The sequence below is a fragment of the Alosa pseudoharengus genome, unplaced genomic scaffold (assembly GCF_046254945.1).
Source record: "Alosa pseudoharengus isolate Yale_2024_CS ecotype anadromous, Long Island Sound unplaced genomic scaffold, YU_APseudo_1.1 YU_APseudo_1.1_scf_20, whole genome shotgun sequence".
Classification (NCBI taxonomy): domain Eukaryota; kingdom Metazoa; phylum Chordata; class Actinopteri; order Clupeiformes; family Clupeidae; genus Alosa; species Alosa pseudoharengus.
The window spans coordinates 32,528,198-32,553,249 of record NW_027468664.1 but is presented as its reverse complement, the minus strand read 5'-3'; the positions used below and the strand labels follow the sequence as shown (position 1 = coordinate 32,553,249).

General features: G+C 43.3%; 1 protein-coding gene across 1 annotated transcript in view; it reads left to right on the top strand.

Moving 5' to 3' along the window:
* slc2a13a (solute carrier family 2 member 13a) overlaps positions 1-25,052 on the top strand; it is a 121,032-nt gene that overhangs the window by 55,632 nt on the left and 40,348 nt on the right. Inside the window, exon 4 of the mRNA XM_076297451.1 lies at positions 21,776-21,884. Within this exon, the coding sequence (XP_076153566.1) occupies positions 21,776-21,884 (109 nt within the window). The remainder of the gene's footprint in view (positions 1-21,775; positions 21,885-25,052) is intronic.

Genomic DNA, 25,052 nt, shown 5'->3' with positions numbered 1-25,052 from the left:
CTCCACATGGGTGGAGAAAGTCAGCAACAGCAAAGTGTGTGTGAGTGTGTGTGTATGTGTGTGAGAGTGTATGTGTGTGTGTGTGTGTGTGTGTGTGTGTGTGAGTGTGTGTGTGTGTGAGTGTGTCTGTATGTGTGTGAGTGTGTGTGTGAGTGAGACTTTCTTGCCAGATGATAGAAAAAAACAACTTTGAATTGTTAAAAAACATTTTTTGAATCCTTCCACCCTTTTCTCCATTCTCAAACTACATTCACAGAATGTCAGTTCTTGCAAAATAAAACACTCGCCTCAAAAGTTTTACTTGTGCTCAGAGCCAAACAGTGTCAGAGTACTGATCCAGTGTATGATTGAAGTGTTCCCTTAATTTTTTTGAGCAGTATATTTAATTTTAATTATATTTAAATTCAAACATTTTTTGGGGGGGGGGTTAAATGTATAATTACAGAAATAAATGTATAATTTTCTACATAAACAATATAAAATATTATGTAGACTAGGCTATATATGGCCTGATGAAAGTGGACAGCTAAGAGACCTACTGACTAGGCTATCGAAGTTGTGTGGAAGATCTGCTCCAAGAAAATCCTTGTGAAAGACGGATAGACAGCCAATCTGAACACTTGTGCACCAACCAGCGGAATATTCCACATTGCCAGCCTTTGATGGGCCTAGCAAAAAAGCTACGTAAGCTATTTCGCGGCTGTCATCTCAGTCTGTAACCTCATATGCTGCGCATCCCACGTTATTAGGCTACCGGCATGCCGACTACGAGGGCAGCGGAAAGTGAAAGTAATTGGGCTGCAATTGCACAGTCCAGGCTAAGAAGTAGGGTAAACAACTTTTACAAATAACGAATCCTGATTACCTCTCTGCTGCTGTCTGGGGCTTTTGCTAAATGCAAATCATGAAATACAAGCCTAACAGTGAAAGACAGATATCTTCTGATATAACGATAACAAAATTAATTGTTTATTTTAACACGGTAGAGAAGGACGCATTTGGCGCTGTGTTTGTAACACATCATCCTTCATAAAACCAAAATATTCCCATACAACAGACGTGCTTTTCCTTTTAGTCACCAATAGTACAGCGGCTAAGGCCAGATTTTTACCTGAATCATTCAGTTTTTGCAGAAAGCACGAAACTTGGTACAGGTATAGTACTACCCCTAGTGATCAAAAATTGAAATGGACCTCAACACATAGCGCCCCCTAGTGGCCCCTATCTTGACTTCAAATATGGCCACCAAAATATGCCCTTTTTTCTACATTTATAATGCTATGCTGCTTTTAACACATAATATGACGTGTCTATAGCCATCTTTCAGCATTATGAAATACATAATGAGACAATCATGCATAAATAAAATGACAGACATGTTGGATTGTAAGGAAGTAGCCATACATTCTGACACTGAGTCAAAAACTGGGGTGCGTTAGGCTATGTGTGAAGTTTTCACTGTGTGAATAAACCCTGCACTTGCCTGCGCTCAATCCTTCTAATTTTCCCCCTAGAGGTTGGCATGCTAGCAAGGAGGCTAAAACCCATGGATGCTAGTGTCTGTCAAGTCTCTTAAAGAAACATATGCTGCCTTTTGGGAAATTAGCTATTTTGTCTTCTATCCTAGAGTTAGATAAATTAGTACATACACCCAGTCAGAGTTAGATAAATTAGTACATAACCAGTCCAACACATCCTACTGTCCTACAGCCTAATCCAATTGAGGTGGGTGGGGCCAATTAGCATATGCTAAAGTTTCTTTTAAGGCTCTTAGTGATTGTTTGAAAAGATCCATTTTGTTTTATTGTAGTTTAACATTTTGCATCCCATAAAATGATTATGCCTGTCAATGAAGCTAATTTAAATACGTAATACCTTACGAGTTTAGCTCCCTCATGACCCATTAGGGCTCATGCTAGTCAGTGAACCAGCACTTTTAGGACACTGGCTAGTGCGTTCAGCGCCCAGTCCTTGGGTGTGCTTTGTGGTGGAAACACCAAAAGCTCAAGACAGGTAAAGTTGAGTATCGTCTGCATAGCATTGATAATCAAATTCATGGGAGCGAATGGTCTCACCCAAGGAAGTGTGTAAATAGAGAAAAGTAGGGGCTCTAATACTGATCCCTGAGGCACACCTGTGGTGAGGTCATGTGCCCTTTAAGGTAGGATTTAAACCAGTTAAGGGCTTTCCTAGACATCCCAGTTCAGATAGTGTAGAAAGGAGAAAGTCATGGTTAACAGTATCGAAGGCTGCAGATAAGTCTAGTAGAATGAATACTAATGACTTAGCAACTTAGATGAAGACTTAGCTACTCTCAATGCTTCGGTCACAGACAGAAAAGCAGTTTCAGTAGAATGACTCTTGAAAACAGACTGCATAGTGTCTAGCAGGTTGTTGCTGCTATAGTAAGTATAGGTTGCTGATATAGTAAGTCGAAGACTTGCTTGAAGACCACTTTCTCCAACAACTTTAACAAGAAAGGAAGAAGGGAAATAGGTCTGTAAAAACAGGAATGGTTTTAGAGGTGTTGGCAAATTATACATTTTCCATCTTTATCCTCCAGTGATGGTCTGGGGAGGGATATCCTTCGGAAGGACGCACACACCTCTACGGGCAAATACAACTGCACCCTCACTGCTCTTAGGCATCAGGATGAAAACTTCAGACCCATTGTCTGACCCTGTATTGGTGCAGTGGGCCGTGGATTCCTCCTGGTGCACAGCAATGGCTAGACACATGTAGTGAGAATGTGCAGGCAGTTCCTGGAGGATGAAGGCATTGATACTATTGACTGTCCCCCCACACTCCCCTGACTTAAATCCGATTGAACACACGCACATTATATTTTGGTCCATCCAACAGGTTGCACCACCGACTCTCAGGGAGCTCAGTGATGGCCATGTCCACATCTGGGAGCAGATCCCCCAGGACATCATCTGCCATTTCATTAGGAGCATGCCCCGATGCCATCAAGCATGTCGGGGCCATACGAACTACTGATCATCATGTGTTGCTGCGCTAAAATTCAAGCAAAATGGACGAGCTTGCCGCGTAATTTTTTCCACTTAGATTTTCGGGGGTCTTTGAATTCAGTCCTCTGTGGATTGATCATTTTCATTCCCAAATAACGAAGTGGCATCCTTTTGTTCCTGACATATTACCCATTCCATATCAGTTTGAATCCTACCTCACAGGATGCTCGTTTAACGTATCATGGCTTGGACAGCTGTCCGCACCTTAGCCTCCCACCATAGGGTTCCCCCTGGGCTCAGTACTGGGCCCCCTTCTCTTTGCTATCCACACCACTTCTTTGGGACAGATTATCCATTCGCACAGCTTTTCATACCACTGCTATGCAGATGACACACAGCTTTATCTGTTCTTTCCACCTGATGACCCCTTGGTCTCGGCACAGATCTCGGATTGCCTCTCAGACATATCTACATGGATGAAGGCACACCACCTCCAGCTAAACCTCTTAAAAAACAAACCTACTGCTCCCACCTACTCAAATGCCCTCATACAGGCATATATGCTACCCCCCGACCGTTGCGCTCTTCAGACAAAATTGTCTAGCTCTGCCACCGCTGTACACTCAGGTCAATCCAAACTTTTTTCATTTGTTGTTCCTCGTTGGTAGAACGTGCTACCAGTTCCTACTAGAGCAGGGACATCCCTCTCCATCTTCAAAAAACCCCTTAAGACCCAGCTCTTCAGAGAATATCTCCTCTCATAGCACTACTTACGACTAATGCAAGCTAATTCTAGCACTTACCACCTGACTTGACTAGATTAAAACAGCACTCACTGATGCACTTTTCCCTATTGTACTCTACCTTTTTGAATTGTTCTAAATTGTTCTAGAATTGTTGAGAGAATTGTTTTAAAAGCGTTAAACTGTTTACCAGGTTGTAAGTTGCTTTGGCTAAAAATGCGTCAGCCAAATGTAATCAGGGTTGGGTAGTAACGGATTACATGTAATCTGGATTACGTAATCAGATTACAAAAATCAAGTAACTATAATCAGCCCAGATTACAATAAAAAAAATGTGTAATCAGATTACAGTTACATTGTTGGGGATTACCTGATTACATTTTATCATGCAAATAATGCAACTTTTTTACGATAGCCTAGCTATCGCAAAACCATAATTTGACAAGCAGTTCATTCGGATGTTCACTTTTTAGACTTTTTTAAGATATAGTTAAGAACAAAATGATTCATACCCCTGGCAAATATTGATTTTCTTTTGACCAATATGTTTGTTCTTAATTAAAATGACCCTTGCACATGCGAAAAGGTTGCAAGACAATGTGGTAAAGCATGGAATAAAAAAAAAGTCTTTTTATCTTTTTTAACATTTTTATTAAAAATTGTTCATACCCTTTTTAAACAATCACTGGAAACATCTGTATTTACCACCACAGCTCTCAAAATGGTTCATATAATACCCACTAAGCCTCTTCATGTCTCCACAATGATTGTAGACTGCACCTTTTTAGCAGCAATCTGGGTTTTGAGGCAGGAACGATTATTTGCCATCACTTTGGCCTTGTGCTCACTTTTTTGACGGATTGAGGTCCGCTCTAAAATGTTGATTTTGCTCTCTGTTAACCATCATTGTGTGGTTTAATGTTCAAATGCTACCTTTTGGGGCAGCCATGGCCTACTGGTTAGGGCTTCGGCCTTTGGGCTTGCCGGTTCGACTTCACTAATTCACGGTTTGGGATAAATGCAGAGACCAAATGTCCCTCACAGGATCAAAAGATATACTTACTTACTAACTTACATACTATTGGGGCAGGTCTCTCGGCCCACTGCCTGATCTTTTCCTCCTAATCTTAATGTAGCCTCTTCTTTTAGTGTTAGCGTTTACTTTGAGAAAGTTACCAGGTCCCCCTGGTTGAAAAACATTCCAAAATAATAATTTTCTCACCCCAACAATTGAAATGGACATGGTGTCATTTGGGTTTAATGCTTCCCTTTTTTATGCCAATCTCAGGCCATGTCCCTGGGTCAAAAAAAAGCGAAAGCTAAATTCTTTGTCCAGGTGTGCCCTTATAAAGGTTAAGCTGAGTTGTGCATGTTTGGAGAAGAGCGGAGAAAAATAGTATGAGAATTCTTTCATCAATTCTGTTGTGGTGTCTTTTACTTAATGGGCATTTTTATTGAAATAATCTAAAAGTAATCCTAAAGTAATCAGATTACGTTACATGTTTTTGGTAATCCAACTGATTACGTTACTGATTACAAAAATTGCCATGTAATTTGTAGTCAGTAATGGATTACATTTCAAAGTAATCTGACCCAACCCTGAATGTAATGTAATGTAGACATCCAGCATGATGTTTTTGAGCAGTGTATAGTAAGAGTTAAGGTTTGCTCAGAAAGAGAAGAAGGTAGAATAAGAATGTATTGATGATGTAGGTAGTTACTTCAATTAACCAAAATATAGAATAATTGGCTTATTTTCTTACACATAGTGGCCATATTGGAATCTTACCAGATTATACTTGATGCCTCGTATATTTATGACCGCCGCTAGCGAAGCTAGCGAAGCGGTCATATAGGGATTGTCAAAGTTTTTTTTTTTTTTTTTCGTCATCTACCTGAATTTTTGGTCAACGATACCCGGGACACCGAACCACTGGGGCACATGAAATTTGGTGGGTATATAGCCCCACTAGACTTTTACGGAAAAATTTCGTTTGGTCCCCGGGGGCCACTCCCCCCCCCGCGCTGGGCCCCCCGAAACCCAAAGAATGCAGCGGTAAGAAATGAAAATGCAATATCATTCTGCTTTAATCGCCCCTCTCTTCAGTTAAGATGTTCAGAACTGCACCAAATTTTTTGTGTATGATTAACCTGACATTCTCTGGGGGTATGCCAAGTTTCGTAGAATTTCATCAATGGGGGGGTCTAAAAAAATTAAGTTATGTGTACATTTAGTACTGTACACTCATTGGCCTGTAGATGGTGATGCACACATATACACACGCACACACACACACACAGGCACACACATACCATCAGTATCGGCAATTACAATGGCCGATACATAATTACAAAAATTTAGTAGGATTAAAGGAAAACCAAATATTCATCATAATAATTTGGCTGCATTTCCAGTATTGGTGTCACGTAGTCTTTTGTCCACCAGATGGCGCATCGTTGCAGTGAGACGTAATTTTGTTGGAAGTTAAAGAAGCCCTATGCAGGTCTGGTTATTCCTTTGCTGTTTCTGGGTTTTCGCCTGATTTGGGCTCGCATTATTCACGACATAGCTCCCCCTGCAGCTTCGGTAGCAAGTGACTGCTACGCTAAACCCCCAATAGCTAGCGAGCTAGCATCAATAAACCAAGCTAAACACATAGGGCTCACAATAAAACGGTAAAACGGTAAAAAGTTCACCCAAAGGTAGGCTACTTACAATTTCAACAGCAACAAAGCCAAGTCGGAGTCCGTTTTGCAGTCTTCTTAGAAACTACAATCTGACTAAATCTGACTACATTTTCGAGTATTTCCGCCGAGTTACATCCGGATGTGTTCCGACCGTGACCAGAAAGTTGCATATTCGGTTTTTCCGCGGAGAAGCACTAGGGGGAGACCAAGCACCCACCAAACGACCCAAAAAGTGTTGCAGAACCATCAGAACGACTCTCAACCTGCATAATTAAACCTCTTTAATCTAAAGTGGGTTGGATAGACACTATGCTTCCTAGGACAAGACTGTAGTTTACCACAGAGAACGTCTAATAAGGGTAGGATGATTTCTGCATGACATGTAATTCCCATTTCTTTTTGAAGCCGAAATAAATCTGAGAATGTTTATCGGACATGCTTGGTTTTTACTGCAGGTATGTTAATCTTAAGTTATATCAATAGCCTAGAGTAGGTAAAATAATGTTACCGTTAGCATTGGTTGAGTGATGGAGGCCAATTTGATTATTGATGTATTTGTAGAAAACCATACATGCGGTTATAGCCTACCAAGCAAATTGATAACAGCACTAATTGCATCTTTCGACTGTCATCTCATTTGCTTATGACCATAACCTAGGCTACTAACAGGAGTGAGTGAGTTAGCCACAACACGTTCGCGACGTGATGGTTTTCTAATGGAAAATATATAGGCTACCTGAAAGATAACCTGTCTATGACATCCTAAACACCGGGCTGGGACATTTAGCTCAAAGTCTCAAAAACCATCTAAGTCAACGTTCATTCCCAAACACCCATATAGGCTACTTCAATCCTCTATTTTCAAAGGTGATTCAAGTAAGGAAGAGCTTGGCTCAAAGTAAAGTAACTAGGACTGAAACTACATAAATTTGTCCAAGTGAATAATTTGTGTCAACTCGCTGCAGTGTAGATTTATTAACGCACCCGTGATCTACATCTCCATTTAAACCAGGGCTTGAAAACGAAATTATTTTTCAAACGTTCCGTTCCGAACGGTTCAGGTAGGCCTATGTTTAACGTTTTCGTTCTTGCATGCGTTCCGCCACCAACATATCTGTCCTGAACCGGTTCGGAACGCAAAATATCATTCGTTCTTAAAGTTCCGGCAGTGTTTGGCGGGCCTATCAAGTCTATTTTTGTAGACTTTACCTTAGAATAGACGTACTCATTATTTCCCCTTGATTTAGCCTATACCGTAGCTATGCCCAAAAATAATAAATCACAGGCAGGCATCCAAAAACATTCAGATGGGCTATCCATCCTATAGCCTACAGACTTACTGTAGGCCTAACCTATGCCTATAAATAATTTCTTATCAAAAATATTTCTGGATACATGCTAAACTCCTTACCTGGTTGTAGCCTAAGTTTTATATGGAGATCTTCAAAGGCTTGCACTATAATTCCAACCCTGTTTATAAACGAACCTGTCTGTTGCTGACAAGGCCTATCTCAAATTTCCCGTTTAACTCTTCTACAGTACATAGAATAGGCTATAATTGCGCAAACATTTCAAATCCCGACTTTAAAACGACAAGGCGTGGACAGGCAAAATAGGCTATTACGCATAGGCTACAAACAATTTCCAAATCAGTTTTAGTAGCCTACGCTACGAGCTGGCCTAAGATCCGAAGTGGCAGACGGATAGGTTACATTACAACAGCAAGACAAAATATACACATTTGGACCAAAGGTCCATTTATTCGGTTTTTTTTTACAAACTGCAGAAATCAAATTATTAGGCTGTTCGCCTACAATAAAACGAGTAGAACACTTAGGATATGCTTTTGTGAAATTTTATAAAATATATAGAGAACGAAAAAAAAACGTTATTAACCGGTTTTGTGGATTTCAGAATAACGTTTCTGTTCCGGAACAGCTGAAGACCATTTTGTTTTCGTTTCCGTTTCCGCTCCTCGTAAAATTCCGTAAAATTCCGTTCGTTTTCGGTTTTCGTTTTCGTTCCTTGAACCGGTTCGGAGCCCTGATTTAAACCATAATGTTTTTAGAGCGCACGTTGAGCGATGTATCCAGGGCAGGGCTGTACCTACACATATTTGTTGCACGTGCTACAAAAATCATTCTTTGCAATGGATGATTTAGTACCAACGTTACACCGGTCCAATACAGTTTTGCCTATGGCTATACCGTGAGACTGAGACGTTTTTTGTTTGTTCGAAGTGTTTAGGGTGTGAGAGGGGAGTCGATGTGCTTTGATTCCAGCTTGGTAGTAGTAGCAAAGATCCTTGATTACTAGCGCTCCGCTTTAACCCTCTCTGGTATAGTCTATGCGATTAAAAAACACGTGTGTGTGAAGTATCCAAACAATGATAACGCTTTCATTATGGCTGCTTTAGCCACAGACCTTGAGCTACTGTACAGTGGGTTGGGTTCCATATATAAGTGTCGCTTTCCGTGATTCACACAGCTGCGTGAAATGTATTACTACTGATATGCAAAACTATTAACTTTTCGCCGGTGGCAGCTTAAGTCCGCTTGATACTGTAAGCCATTGGTTCCCAAAGGAGATTTTATTTGGGTCGCCAGCATAGCCTAGTGACAATTTATGTTGTGTAATAGGCCTAGCATAGGGCCTTATATAGCCTATAGTTTGTTAACAGTCACGGTTTTGTCATAACTCCCTCTATGCATTTTTGCATTTAGAATAGCTCTGTCGCAGGGGGGGGGGGGGGGGGGGATTCCTTTTCGATTTCTTAAAATATTGAGCTTGGTCTGGCAAAAGCCAGACTAACCATGGACCTCATAGTTGCAAAATGCAAGGGAACATGAATCAGCATATTATTTGCACAAACAATAACGGACAGTAGCTCTTCAACTTGGCCCGTTAAAATGTGTATGAACAGTCTAGCAACGCATTTCATGAAGGCCCTTTTGGACAATTCAGTTATTTGCACCACTGGGTAAAACGGCATTTTGTTTTAGACTACTGGTATTTCATTTGTGCATTGACAATAAAGCTGAATATCATATGAGCTAGATGACTAAACTTATGCATATGTAGAAGAAGAAACACAAAAATCCATGACACGACCTCTCTTCTTGATAGCTGTTGAAAACTGCATGGAACTGACAGGGATTGTTTTGTTTAATAATAAATAAATAAATACATTATGCTGCTACCTTCTGCTTTTCCCAAATACAATGTAGCCTACAGGTGTACCTTTCATCAGTCCAGTTGCAATGGATGGACTGCCCTACTTGTGATTGTTTAGATATTTTATAGGTTTTATAACAATGCTACAAATTGTTTGGTAAGTGCTACAAATCTATTCACCTTTGCAGCGCCAGTAGGCTACTTTGTGTTCGGCCCGCAAACACACATTCCAAACAAGCATACACAAAAGTTTCACGAGTGGGGGATGGAGTAGAAGATGGAGACAAATTCATTAATATGATTTATTTTCGCAGAATGGATGTACAGGACTGAGCGGCGGTCATATTTTGTACCGCTATGCGGTACATATAGTATTAAGGTTGTCATGTGATAAAATGACTGTTCAAACTTGTTTGAAATTGTTTTTGAATGTTATTTCTATTATAAATAACAATAGAGATGGTCTATATTTTCACATTTGGTATCCGCCATATTGGATTTCAAAATGGCCAACATCAAGTTTGTTTGGAAATCATGTCAATAGCTTCCTTGACCCTAAAAGTTGAGTGTTAGAACTTAAAAGACTTTTTATCTTGTTTAATTTTGAAGTTGTATCAACAATTCTATTAAGAATGGTAGCCATATTTGAATTCAAGATGGCTATGTTGGGGTCCATTTCAACTTTTGATCACTAGGGGTAGTAGTATAACTGTGCCAAGTTTCATGCTTTCTGCAAAAACTGAACGATTCCGGTGCTTAGCCGCTGTACTACAATTCCTCTTCACCCAAGTGTAGCCTACCTCGCTCGACTCACTATCTTCAGCCATCACGACATAGCTTCCGCCTCAACACCTAAAACACCACACACCTAGACTGGTAGGGGACGGGCTTCTAGGGCAGCATGACAGCATCGGTTTGGTAAAATATCTTGACATTCAGAATGTGAATACACCATAGACTGTATGGAATGCGCACGGCACAGAAAATGTATCAACATTTAACGAAAATTAAGTAATCTCTGCGCTTGACTCAGAAACACAAACACACACACACACACACACACACACTCACACTCACAGACACACACACACACACACACACACACACACACACACACTTGGCTTGGTGTTCCTCACATAGAGCTGCCATCTGCTGTCTCTACACGACTACTCTTCTGGCCGTAGTGTATGACCAGCCTCACCATCCTTCTTCATTATGCTTATGTGTGTGTTTGTGTGTGTGTGTGTGTATGTGTGTGGTGAGCGTGTTTGTGTGTGTGTGTGTGTGTGTGTGTGTGTGTATGCAGAGAGTGCTTGTTTGAAGATGAAGATAAGAAACTGTGGGGCTGAGTCAGAGTGGAGTCAGGTCTCTCTCTCATTAGCTGAGTGGAGTCAGGTCTCTTCTCTCATTGGCTGAGTGAATCAGGTCTCTCTCTCATTGGCTGAGTGGAGTCAGGTCTCTTCTCTCATTGGCTGAGTGGAGTCAGGTCTCACTCATATTGGATTACCAGTAATTATGACCGCCGCTAGCGAAGCTAGCGAAGCGGTCATATAGGGATTGTAAAAATTTTCAACGATACCCGGGACACCGAACCACCGGGGCACATGAAATTTGCTGGGTATGTAGCCCCACTAGACTTTTATGGAAAAATTTTGTTTCGTCCCCGGGGGCCACTCCCCCCCCCCCGTGCTGGGCCCCCCGAACCGCAAAAAAAAAAGGTTTTCCTAAATAACTACCTGAACCGTGGCACTGAGGATGAAGAATCTTTTATGGTATGTTGGTATCAAGGGCCCACATCAACCTGGCCCATAATCACTCATTTGTGATTTGCACCCCCCCAGTAAAAAATTAAAATGCAATATTATTCTGCTTTAATCGCCCCTATCTTCAGTTAATGTTCAGATGTTCAGAACTGCACCAAATTTTATGTGTATGATTGACCTGGCATTCTCTGGGGGTATCCAAGTTTCGTAGAATTTTATCCATGGGGGGGGTCTAAAAAAAATTAGGTTATGTGTACATTTAGTGACTGTACACTCATTGGCCTGTAGATGGCGGTGCACACATATACACATGCACACACACACAGGCACCCACATACTATCGGTATTAGAACAGCCGATACATAATTACAAATTCAGTAGGATTAAAAGAAAGCCAAAATAAATATTCATCATCATCATGGCTGCATTTCCAGTATTGGCGATAAGTAGTCGTTTGTCCACTAGATTAAAGTTAAAAGTAGGTTGGAAAAACAATGGACGCTTCCTACAAGGACTGTAGTTTACCGCAGGGAACGTCTAATAAGGATAGGACGATGTTCACATGAAATGTAATTCCCATTTCTTCTTGAAGCCGAAATAAATCTGAGGATGTTTATCGGACATGCTTGGTTTTTACTGCAGGTACGTTAATCTTATAATATCAATAAGGACCTAGGTAATGTTACTGTTAGCTGTTTATTTTGTTTTAAGTGCGTGCAGGGTGTGAGAGGGGAATCGATGTGCTTTGATTCCAGCTTGGTAGTTGTAGTCTGTGAAATTAAAAAGCATGTGTGTGAAGTACAAACAATGACACCTTCATTCACTGGCGCCTCAATGCAGGGGCTTACCTGGGCTTCAGCCCAGGGGCCTCGACCAATGAGGGGCCTCCTAATAATAATAATGATAATCAATAATAATAAACGGCGTGTCCGTATTCGCGGCGTCATTATACTCTGGAGCTAGCCTAAATAATTGAGCACATCGTACTGCTCTTACATCCATGCAGAGGCCCCATTTGTCTTCTCCAATTCTAAAGTGTAACAAAATGTAACAAAACGTAATAAATTCCAACGGGTGTAGAGGAGCTAGAGGAGAGGCTGAAACTGACTGACAAACTTATCATACAAACTCTGGAGATAACGTGGGTAGGATTGAAGCAACGATAAACGAATGACGTGGATTCCTGTAACTGTCCATGAAAACAGAAGGCATAGCAGGTAAATATCGTAGCAAATAGCCTGGAAATGAAACGGCTTTAAAACATGTATTTCACTTGTCTCATTGGAGTGAACGCAGAACATGGGCTGTGGCGCAAAGACATGAATTAGTGATCTGCATCTCCGTTCACCAACAGCTATAAGTTTGTGCTAACCCATTCGCACATATAATAGTCTATGTTATGTTGTCTCCCTTGTTAACGTGAGATATGTCTCCGTGTAGTGTAGTGATAATGCAAGGTAGCCATGTTCACGTCACATGAGCCAGCTTGTTATAGGCTAAAAGTATTTCTGTCCCTCCCAAACTGTGTTAAACTGGTGTGTTAAGTAGACAGGATTTAAAAAAAAACTCCTGGGGAACCCCCCGACACGACAAACACGCACTTTTGAAAAGCTTTTAAACGTCCATATGTGTAGCCTACCCATCTTAACTTAGCCTACAACATGTGTTGTAAAAGTTCAACGCTTGTTTTCTTGCAGTAGGCTAGCCTTTTTGATAAGCGATGTCATGCGGCTGACGTGATTCGAGGGCATTCTGTTCCTGTTTATGTAAAGGTTTTACATAGGCTGAATAATAGGCTACACTGCATATTATTAACCAAAAGCGCACGCTATGTGTCGGGTCAGATCGCGGGCCGGGTATCATTTAATCATAATTAATATTTGCGGTTGGGGGGGGGGCTTAAGAAACATATAGCCCAGGGGCCTCGGGTGGTATTAAGGCGCCCCTGCCTTCATTTCATTATGGCTGCTTTAGCAACACACCTTAAGCTACTGTGTAGTGGGTCCCATTTAGAAGTGGCTACTTCATTCGCGCTTTCCTTGACTCATGGAGCTGTGTGAATTTTATTACAACTTTTCGCCACGATATGTCAGTTTAAGTCCGCTTGATACTGTAAGGCGTGAGCCATTGGTTTCCAAAGGAGATTTTATTTTTGTCGCCAGCATAGCCTATTGACAATTTATGTTGTAAATAGGCCTACCTTATAAGCCTACCTGTAGCTTAGGGAAGCTAACAGCTTTCTATTAGGATCTAGTTTGTTAGTTACAGTTTTGTCATAACTCCCTGATGCATTTTTGCATTTAGAATAGCCAGAGCGTGGATATCTCAATCGGAAAATTAAACAATATCGGGTGCCTATGGACTAGGCTGGGTGAACCCAGCCTGATCTGCCCGCTATTTATTTTTTGATTTCTTAAAAGATTGAGCTTGGTCTGGTGAAAGCCAGACTAGCCATGGACCTCAGTTACACAATGCAAGGGAACATGAATCACCCTATATTTGCACGAACAATAACGGACAGCTCTTCAACTTTGGCCCGTTAAAATGTGTATGAACAGTCTAGCGACTTTCTTCAAGGCCCATTTGGATATGTCAGTTATTTGCACCACTGGTTAGATGTAAAACAGCATTTCGTTTCAGACTACTGTTACTTAATTTGTGCATTGACAATAAAGTATCACATGAACTAAAGATGACTAAAATCTTATGTAGAAGAAGAAACATTCACAAAAAATCCATCCATCCAAAAATGACCTTTGTTTTTGATAGCTGTTGAAAACGGCATGGAACTGACAGAGATGTTTTTGTTTATATATAAATAAATAAATAAATAACATTATGCTGATACCTTTTGCTTTTCCCAAATACAATGTAGCCTGCTGGTGTAAGTGACCTTTCATCAATCCAGTTGCAATGGATGAACTGTGATGAACTGCCCTACTTGTGATTGTTTAGAGATTTTAAAGGTTTTATAACAATGCTACATCTTCTTTGGCTATTCTACAATCTATTCACCTTTTCAGCACCAGTAGGCTACTTTCTGTGCAGCCACACACACACACTCAGGCATGCTAAACAAGCATACACAAAAGTTTCAAGAGTGGGGGATGGAGTAAAATATGGAGACAAATTAAAGTGTGATTTCTTTTCGCGGAACGGATGTACAGGACTGAGCGGCGGTCATATTTTGTACCGCTATGCGGTACATCTAGTTATATGTAGTGTTGAAAGAACTCTCTTAATCTCGCTGTGTCTATAGATTACCAGTAATCATATGCAGTGTTGAAGGAACTCTCTTAATCTCGCTCTGTCTGTCTCTCTATCTTCAGTGTCTCACTTCACTGCACTTCAATACCAATGAGCTTCATTAGCTCGGCCGAGTCTATCCAGTGTCAGAGCAAACCTATTGAGTATAGGGTTACTGTACTATACTGGCTGTGCAAACCTATTGAGTATAGGGATACTGTACTGGCTGTAAGCAAACCTATTGAGTATAGGGATACTGTACTGGCTGTAAGCAAACCTATTGAGTATAGGAAAAATGTACAGTACTGGCTGTGCAAACCTATTGAGTATAGGGATACTGTACTGGCTGTAAGTAGTGCAGTGTAAATGCAATATCTGTCCTAAACATCAGAGAGGATCTATACTCTTGCTCCCCTCTGTGCCTGCACACTTTCGCTGTCTCTCTCTGTCCCTTTATCTCTCATTTTTCTGTCCTTTAATGCTCATTCTCCCTCTCCCTTCTTCTCTCTTACTCCCTCTTTTTTCTCTCCTCTATCCCCCTCTCTTTCTCCATTATCCCCCTCTATCCTCTCCTCTATCTCCCCTCTTTCATCTCCCTCCTCTCTCTCTCTCTTCCTCTCCTCTATCTCTCGCTTCCTCTTCTCTCTCCCCCTCTTTTTCTCTCCTCTTTCTCCATCTCTATCTCTCCTCATGCATGTGACACACTAGACCAGTGAGGTTTGTCATAGTGTGTTTTGTGTGTGTGTGTGTGTGTGTGTGTGTGTGTGTGTGTGTGAGTGTTTGTGTATGGTTTTTTGTGTGTGTGTGTGTGTTTGTGTGTGTGTGTGTGTGTGTGTGTGTGTGTTTGTGTGTTTGTGCGTGCGTGTGTGTGTGTTTGTGTGCGTGTGTGTGTGTGTGTGTGCGTGTGCGTGTTTGTGCGTGTGTGCGTGTTTGTGCGTGTGTTTTCGTGTTTTCACTGTGGCTGCGTCATCACACGAGTGATGTCTCGCTAACGAGACTCACGCGAGCAGCCTGGAGCAGTCGGCCAACAGGAGAGAAGAGAGAGGGCATGTATTTGTGTGTGTGTGTGTGTGTGTGAGTGTGAGTGTGTGTGTGTGTTTCCTTCGCTAATGTTACCAGGAAATGGCTTAATTGGGGATTCCACGTCTCCAGATCAAAAGGGCAAACGTGTCTCTGTGTGTGTTTTCTTCATTACTCCCACAAACATGCGCAAACTAGCTTCTGGCCCAGCTCAGTGATTGGCTGTTTACCCTGTTTAAAGAAGGTCAGGTGACGACTTGCTCAAGGGCACTTCAGCCGTTCCCACTGGTCGGGGATCGAACCGGCAACCCTTTGGTTCCAAGCCCGAAGGCCTAACCAGTGGGCCACGACTGCCCACACAGAAACAATCACACAGCACCTGCACTAGTGTTCTCTGTCTCTCCGTAGCATTTCCCCTACAGACACACTTCCTTTCACTCAACAGCAGGACACAGGCTTGGAAAAAGGACACCAGAAAGAAAGAAAGGAAAAAAGAAGGAAAGAAAGAAAGCCTTCTAACAGCAGGAGGTGGATTGTTGGGGTTACTATGGAAACGCTCCGATCAGGCACTGATTTGAGGCGTGGCAGCCAGCTCGTCTGAGCTCCTGTCAATCGCTTCAGCCAATGAGGTCAGCCAATTAGACCACTGGGTATGCTACTCTGGAGAAGTCTGACTGATGCACTGAAGCCTTGTCTCGTCCTGCTCGTCAGACATTGCGCGCACACACACACACACACACACACACACACACACACACACACACACACACAAACACACATACCACGGTCTGTGTTTTGCTTGCCATTGCTTGTGGCCCCAAAAGTTGAGATTAGTATTTGTTTGTTATTAGTATTTGGCATGTAATTGCTGCACTTCACTGAATTTCATTAACATCCCACCCACTATTCTTTCTCTCTCTCTCCCTCTCTCTCTCTCTCTCTCTCTCTCCCTCTCTCTCTCACTGTCTCTCCCTCTTTCTCTCTGTCTCTCTCTCTCTCCCTCTCTGTCTGTCTCTCTCCCTCTATTTTTCTGTCGTGGCTACATTGCTGTTAGTGTCTTCCTGTGCGAATGTGGCTTGAGCTCTCCTCCAGCAGCAGTGATAGTCAATTAGACACACACACACACACACACACACACACACACACACACACACACCGGCCCTCCAGGTCAGCTGTGGTCCACCACTGGCTTGATGACATGATGGCCCCTCTCTTCTGTTCACTTAGACACACTTAACACCTAATCACACATACTGTACACACACACACACAAACACACACACACTCAACACACCTAATCACACACACACTAACACACACATACACACACACTCAACACACATAATCAACATAATCACACGCACACACACACAAACACACACAACACACCTAATCACACACACACACACACACACACTCACACACACACACTCACACACACTCACATACACTCACACAAACACACTCTCATACACAACACACCTAATCACACACACACACACTCAACACACATAATCACACGCACACACACATTCTCACACACATACACACACACAACACACCTAATCACACACACACTCTCACACACCTAATCACACACACACACACTCTCACACACCTAATAACACATGCACATACACTCTCACACACTTAATCACACGCGCACACACACTCTCATACACAACCCACCTAATCACACACGCACACACACTCTCACACACATACACACTCAACACACCTAATCACACGCGCACACACACTCTGACACACATACACACTCAAAACACCTGATCACAGGCCCCGGCTGTGGCGCAACTGGCTGGGGCACCTGCAGCATACACCGGCGACCCAGGTTGGATTCCCGCCCCGTGGTCCTTTCCGGATCCCACCCCGACTCTCTCTCCCACTCACTTCCTGTCACTCTCCACTGTCCTTTAATAAAAATAAAAAAAACAAAAAAAACACCTGATCACACATGCACACACACTCTCACACACATACACACTCAACACACCTAATCACACGCATGCACACACATACTCACTCAACACACACACATATAGGAAATGTTTAGTTTCTTTTTCTTTTGGTCCGCGGTTCAATGATACCGTTTAATTGTGCCAAGCAATCTCCTCGTCGAGGAGGCCCTAACCCTGCAGATCATAGACAGAGAAAGCATAGGCCTACTGTATGCTTTGGGTACAGAACACAGTTGCATGTCCAGTGTACACAGAGAATGACAGTGTCTTAGAGCGGCCGCAACCCCGCAACTCCACTTCCAACGTCATGATTCCGACAGATACGCCCGACACTTCTGCTTTTTATCTGGTGGTGGTGGAGTTGACCGGACATCTGAGGCTTCAGACGTTACCAATTTATCATCATCCATCACGTCTGGCCTCTGAAAAAACTTTTAAGGCTAGTCTGCCTGGGCCTGGCCATGTTTGAACCGCCTCACTCATTTGTTCGTTGTTTAACATGGACGTTTTAAGCGTGCGCTTCCTATTTGAAATGCAGCAGGCTATGCGTGTTGTTTAATAGCTTATAAACGATACATTTAAAAACATAGCAAGAGGACGTATTGCTTTAATATAGGCTTACATTTTAAGGCTTATTCTCAAATTCAGATTGTGTTAGGGGGACGGGATTATTAGCCAATTTCAATCGGACAATTTGACCGGAGAGATTTAATTTTGTCGGACATTTCATTTTTTTTCCGGCCAATGTCCGGTTATTACCGGACAACGGAAACCCTGATGTGTATGTGTAAGTGTATGTGTATGTGTCTGTCTGTATGTGTATGTGTCTGTGTCTGTGTCTGTCTGTATGTGTATGTGTCTCTGTCTGTGTCTGTCTGTATGTGTATGTGTCTGTGTCTGTGTCTGTCTGTATGTGTATGTGTCTCTGTCTGTGTCTGTCTGTATGTGTATGTGTCTCTGTCTGTGCCTGTGTCTGTCTGTATGTGTATGTGTCTATGTCTGTCTGTATGTGTATGTGTATGTGTATGTGTATGTGTATGTGTCTGTCTGTGTCTGTGTCTCTGTTACTCCGCTACTAATACTGTACGTTCTAACTAGCTATTACATTAAATTAGCCAACATCAGTGTTTATGTTGCCTTGTGTCAGCGCCTAAGCTTGGTGAGCTGGTGTTAACAACTGGATGCTTTCGGTTTAGATGTTGATCGTTGTGGTACGCTAGTTCTGCTTAGCAGTGGACATATTGCACCTAGTCTTCTTTTCTAAGTTTGAAATGATCCCAAAACTTTGGACATTTTCTGCCTTTTACGGACGGTTTCAGGCATTTCGCCCACTTAATTCTGGGGGAGCTAAACAGGCCAAGGCCACGTAATGGAAGTGATAAGAATTAAACAGGCAGAGAATTTTCCTCGATCATTTTTTGTAATGGAATTATTTGAATTACTTGAGTAATCGTTTCAGCCCTATGTCTCTGTCTGTGCTTGGGTCTGTCCATATGTGTCTGTCTGTCAGGGGTACGAATATAGGACCCATGCGCAAGACTCTTTCCGACAGAAAACACACTTTATTAACGAACAAAATTACAAACTACTTACAGACATGAATCAGACAGGATAACAGAGAGATGATCCGACAAGGAACAGAGACACAGGAGGGTAGAAATACACAGAGCAATTAACAGAGAGACAGAGGACTGGACGACACCAACGAGACAATAACGGAACAGGTGAGGAGGCAGAAATGGAGGGAAAACAAACAAGACAGGAAGCACAGACCAAATAAGGAGATGGGGCGGAGACAAAGACAGAGGACCGGCAGGTAACACAAAGCACATGGGGAACAGGCAAAAACAAACACAGGACAATAAACAAAATGGCCACCAGGGTGGCACAAACTCCAACGGTCCGGGCCAGATCCTGACATTACCCCCCCCTCTACGAACGCCTCCTGGCGTCCCCTGAAAAATCCAACCAGGGTGGGCGGAGGGGGCCTGGACGGAGGGACTGGTCCGAGAGACCGGGGGCAGACTCAGACGGGGCAGACTCAGACGGCTTGGGCAGGGAACAAGCAGACAAAGACTGGACTGACTCGGGCAGGACGACAGACTCAGACACGACAGACTCAGACACAGGGGCAGGGGAAGGGACAGGAACAGTGACTGGGATGGTGACGGGGACAGTAACAGGGACGGTGACTGGAATGGTGACTGGGAGAGAGACAGAGACGGGCACGGTGACGGGAACAGAGACTGGCACGGTGACGGGGATGATGACTGGCACAAAGACGGGGACAGGGACAGACCACTCAGGAGAGACAGGAACAGAGAAGGACTCAGGCAGAGGCAGGGCCGGAGAGTCAGAGGTAGGCGGAACCGACTCGGGCAGGGGCGGGGCCGGAGAGTCAGAGGTAGGCGGAACCGACTCGGGCAGGGGCGGGGCCGGAGAGTCAGAGGGAGGCAGGACCGGCTCGGGCAGAGGCGGGACCGGAGTCAGAGGGAGGCGGATCCGGCTCGGGCAGAAGTGGGGCTGGACAGACAGGCAGAGGCTGGGTTGCCGGCGCAGCGTCGGGAGACTCGGCTGCCGGCGTGGCGTCGGGCGACTGGGCTGCGGGCACAGGAGCGGGCGCCTCTGGGCTGGGCACAGGAGCGGGCGCCTCTGGGCTGGGCACAGGAGGCATGGTGTCAGACTCTTTCCGACAGAAAACACACTTTATTAATGAACAAAATTACAAACTACTTACAGACATGAATCAGACAGGATAACAGCGAGACGATCCGACAAGGAACAGCGACACAGGAGGGTAGAAATACACAGAGCAATTAACATAGAGACAGAGGACTGGACGAAACCAACGAGACAATAACGGAACAGGTGAGGAGGCAGAAATGGACGGAAAACAAACAAGACAGGAAGCACAGACCAAATAAGGAGATGGGACGGAGACAAACACAGATGACCGGCAGGTAACACAAAGCACATGGGGAACAGGCAAAAACAAACACAGGACAATAACCAAAATGGCCACCAGGGTGGCACAAACTCCAACGGTCCGGGCCAGATCCTGACAGCGTATCTGTCTGTGCCTGTGTCAGTCTGTATGTGTCTGTGCCTGTGTCTGTCTGTATGTGTCTGTGTCTCTGTCTGTGCCTGTGTCTGTCTGTATGTGTATGTGTCTCTGTCTGTGCCTGTTTTCAAGATGGCATCTATATATCTATCTGATCTGAAACCTTATTAATGCATAATAATAATAGACCAGTATGCATTAGGTTGTTCATGAATCATGAAAAATGTGAGTAAAACCCATTACTGTAATAAGTGGTGCTTTACATGTCTACTCCAGGGACTTCCTGGTTTTGACCTCACTTCCTGCCCAGAGAGAACTCTAGTCCAAGGGAACACACACACACACAAACACACACACACACACACACACACATTCAAAGGTTTAGTTCCCAAAGGGATTTTGGCACAGGCCCCCGTCTTCGGTCCAGGTCTTGGAGCATATTCTCACACACACACACACACACACACACACACACACACACACACATACTCACACACAGACACATACACACATTCCTGTGCACACACACACAGGCACATACTCTCTCTCTCTCACACACACACACTCAAACACCAAACACACACACACACACACACACACACACACACACACACACACACACACACAGACAAATACTCACACACAGACACATATTCACACACACACACACACACACACATTGAAGAGGCGGTCACTGGTAGAGAATAATGGGTGCTTGTGGTTAATAATTAGCTGATAATTAAACGGGTGCATAATTAGCAGGATAAGCACCCTGTAGTGTCCGATTCTCAGCACACTCATTAGCAGAGAGCCGCACCTATTGTACACAGTGGAGTTGTAGGTGTGTGTGTGAGTGATGTGTATAAAATGTGAGCTGGATTATTGAGGTGGAGAGTGATATTTGAGGTTGTGTGTGTGTGTGTGTCTCTGTGTGTGTGTGTGTGCTCATGTACTATGCACCTGTGTGTGTTTAGGAGAGTTCTGGGTGGGATGGGGAAGGGGGGGGGACTCCCTGTGTGTGTGTGTGTGTGTTGGACTGAATGTGTTGGTTGATTCTACTCACTTTCCTCCTTCCCTTCCCCCCCCCTCTCTCTCTCTCTCTCTCTTCCCTCTCTCTCTCTCTCTCCAGAGGGTCCAGTGATCTGGAGGATGTTGTCCTACCCCCCCACCCGACGGGCGCTCATCGTGGGTTGCGGCCTTCAAATGTTCCAGCAGCTCGCGGGCATCAATACAGTCATGTAGGTGCCACTCCAATACAAGCCTGTGTGTGTGGCTGTGTGTGTGTTTGAGTGACTGTGTGTGTGTGTGTGTGTGTGTGTGTGTGTGTGTGTGTGTGTGTGTGTCAGTGACTCTGTCTGTGTTTTTGTGTGTGTGTGTCAGTGACTCTGTGTACATGTGTGTGTGTGTGTGTGTGTGTGTGTGTGTGTGTGTGTGTGTGTGCGGATGTGGGTGTGTGTTTACTGTGGTAGTGATGTGCTGGTGACAGTAACTGATGGTTTTCCTTACTGGCTTTAGTGGGCTTGGCCCCTCCCTGACACACAACACACACACACACACACACACTCACACATACACACACACACACCCATATCAGCTCTATTTGCTCGGCCTCTCTCCCGAGCCCCACTATTTCACCCAGCATTGTAAACAGTCTCTGCGTATGTGCAGTTGCTAGGCAACTCAGCCAGCATTGTAAACAGTCTCTGCGTATGTGCAGTTGCTAGGCAACCCAGCCGCTTGAAGTACAGCCAAGCACATACTGTATGTGTGTGAGTGTGTGTGTGTGTGACATAGGCCAGCAGGAGAAGAAGAAGAAAATGATGTGTGTGTGTGTGTGTGTGTGTGTGTATGTGTGTGTGTGTGTGTGTGTGTGCGTGTGTGTCTGTGTGTCTGTGTGTGTGCATGCCTGTATGTGTGCGTGCGTGCGTGCGTGTGTGTGTTTACTTTGCCCAATTGTCATTCTGCACTGTGACAGGTTTTCTTAGACAAGAAAATGGGAGGTGACAGCCCTGATCAATCAAACCCAAATGGAACATGGGATCTGTGTGGATATGTGTGTGTTTATGTGTGTGTGTGTGTGTGTGTGTGTGTGTGTGTGTGTGTGTGTGTTTTCTGAGTTTATTTGGCCACTTCTCAGTATGAGGGGCCCTTTAGGACATTATTCAGAATTACCTCTCACACACTATACTGAAACCTCTCACACACTATACTGAAACCTCTCACAGACTATACTAAAACCTATAACACACTATACTGAAACCTCTCACACACTATAATGAAACCTCTCACACACTATACTGAAACCTCTCACACGCTATACTGAAACCTCTTACACGCACGAGTGAAACGCTCTCATATACACAACTGAAACGCTTTCATACACACATGTGAAACCTCTCAAACACTATACTGAAACTTCTCACACACTATACTGAAACCTCTCGCACACTATACTAAAACCTCTCACACACTATACTGAAACCTCTCACACACTATACTGAAACCTCTCACACACTATACTAAAACCTCTCACACACTATACTGGAGTGGTCCCCAAACTACGGCCCGCGGGCCGGATACGGCCCGCCACCTAATTTTGGGTGGCCCCCCAAAACATGTCCGTAGTATATAGCATCCGGCCCGCACGAGAGTACAACATCGTCAAACTAAAACCTCCGCAATTTCCCCCATCCATTCTCTATGGCGAGTCTTAACAGTACACATGTAATACTCTTTTTGTCCACCGGTGGTTGTTTTGGCGCTGTTTTGCGTTTGCCATCGAAAACGGAATGAAATGTAGGCCTACCTGCAAACAATGTAAGAGGCCTATGCTGACTGCATCAGTGCTCAAAGTATTTTAAAAGTTTATCAATTAATTGTTAATAACTAACTAACTTCTATTCAAGTCATATTTCTGGGACTTTCTGGGATAATTATTTCTATTTTTTATTCACTCGTTCGAATGTTCATACAAAGACTTCACAAAGTTCACATCAGGTGACTGAAAGTTAGAATGGTGGTCATTTCAGACCACTTCAGCACTTCATAAAATTATCATAGTTTGAGAACTTTAAATTATTTGTAGGATATTCACAACTTGAGCTGTGTATGCAAAGACACAGAATTCAGGGTTCACACATTTTTAATAAAATATACTTTTGGGACTCCCTGCTAATTTTTGGGAATGCAAACGTTTTTTTTAATTATTATTATTTAATTTTACACTGATATGGCATGATGACAATATAAACACAGCTAACAATGGTATTAAATTGCAATAGCCTATGATTAAATGTAATAGAATATTCAACTAAGGTAGACTGCTGTTGTTCACAGCACTAAGCTATTTATGGCTTGATATACAACTACTCCGAGTCTCTGGCCCTCTCTTGGAGCCAGGCATATTGAGCTGGCCCTCTGAAAGAAAAAGTTTGGGGACCACTGCTATACTGAAACCTCTCACACGCTATACTGAAAGCTCTCACACACACGAGTGAAACGCGCTCATATACACAACTGAAATGCTTTCATACACACATGTCAAACCTCTCATACACACATGTGAAACCTCTCACACACTATACTGAATATTTTCATATTTTCATGATTTCATATGTGTGTGTGAGAGGATTTCATATGTGTGTGTGAGAGCATTTCATATGTGTGTGTGAGAGCGTTTCATATGTGTGTGTGAGAGCGTTTCATATGTGTGTGAGAGCATCTCACTTGAACAGGAAGGTGTTTTCGTCAAACAGGAAGAGCGTCATTGCGCGCATCCAATAGGAAGTTGAGCACGTTTCGTGGGAAAGGGTCTACTGTGTCGCTATCATTGAATGGCTGACCATGTCAAATCTAACTTCAAGCAACAACCTTACTGAAGCAGCTGCCTTATTAAGCACTATATTGTCTTCAGCAGACACTATAAGAAGTGTAACAAGACCTCTAAGGCATTCTGAAAGTGGGTGGGACATTTCAGCGGGGGGGTATGGGTGTCCACTCTGAATTCGGGTACATTTTAACAGGTTATTTAGATAATTCTATATAACAAAATAAAGCTATTAACTCAATGACTAATTCGGAACCAGCTTTATTAACCTCATGATATAGTTAACCATGCAGTTGCAATATCTGTTAAATTAAGTTATTTAATGCTCTGAATGCAACCCCGGATTGGCCTTTGGGAGCCTCGGGAGATTCCCGGTGGCCGATAACTTTTTGTGCCAGTCTGAATGTTTGCTGCGCCCTCGCGGCACTTCAGCAGTCTACATGTAGAACGGTCGCAGCCCCTTACTCGCAGTTTCCCCAAATATTAACAAAGTAGCACTCACAAAAACTGTTTGGAAGTCGCAACTATATCTAGTCTATATTTGCAACAATTAAGCGGAGTTTATGAGCGGTCCCTCCTC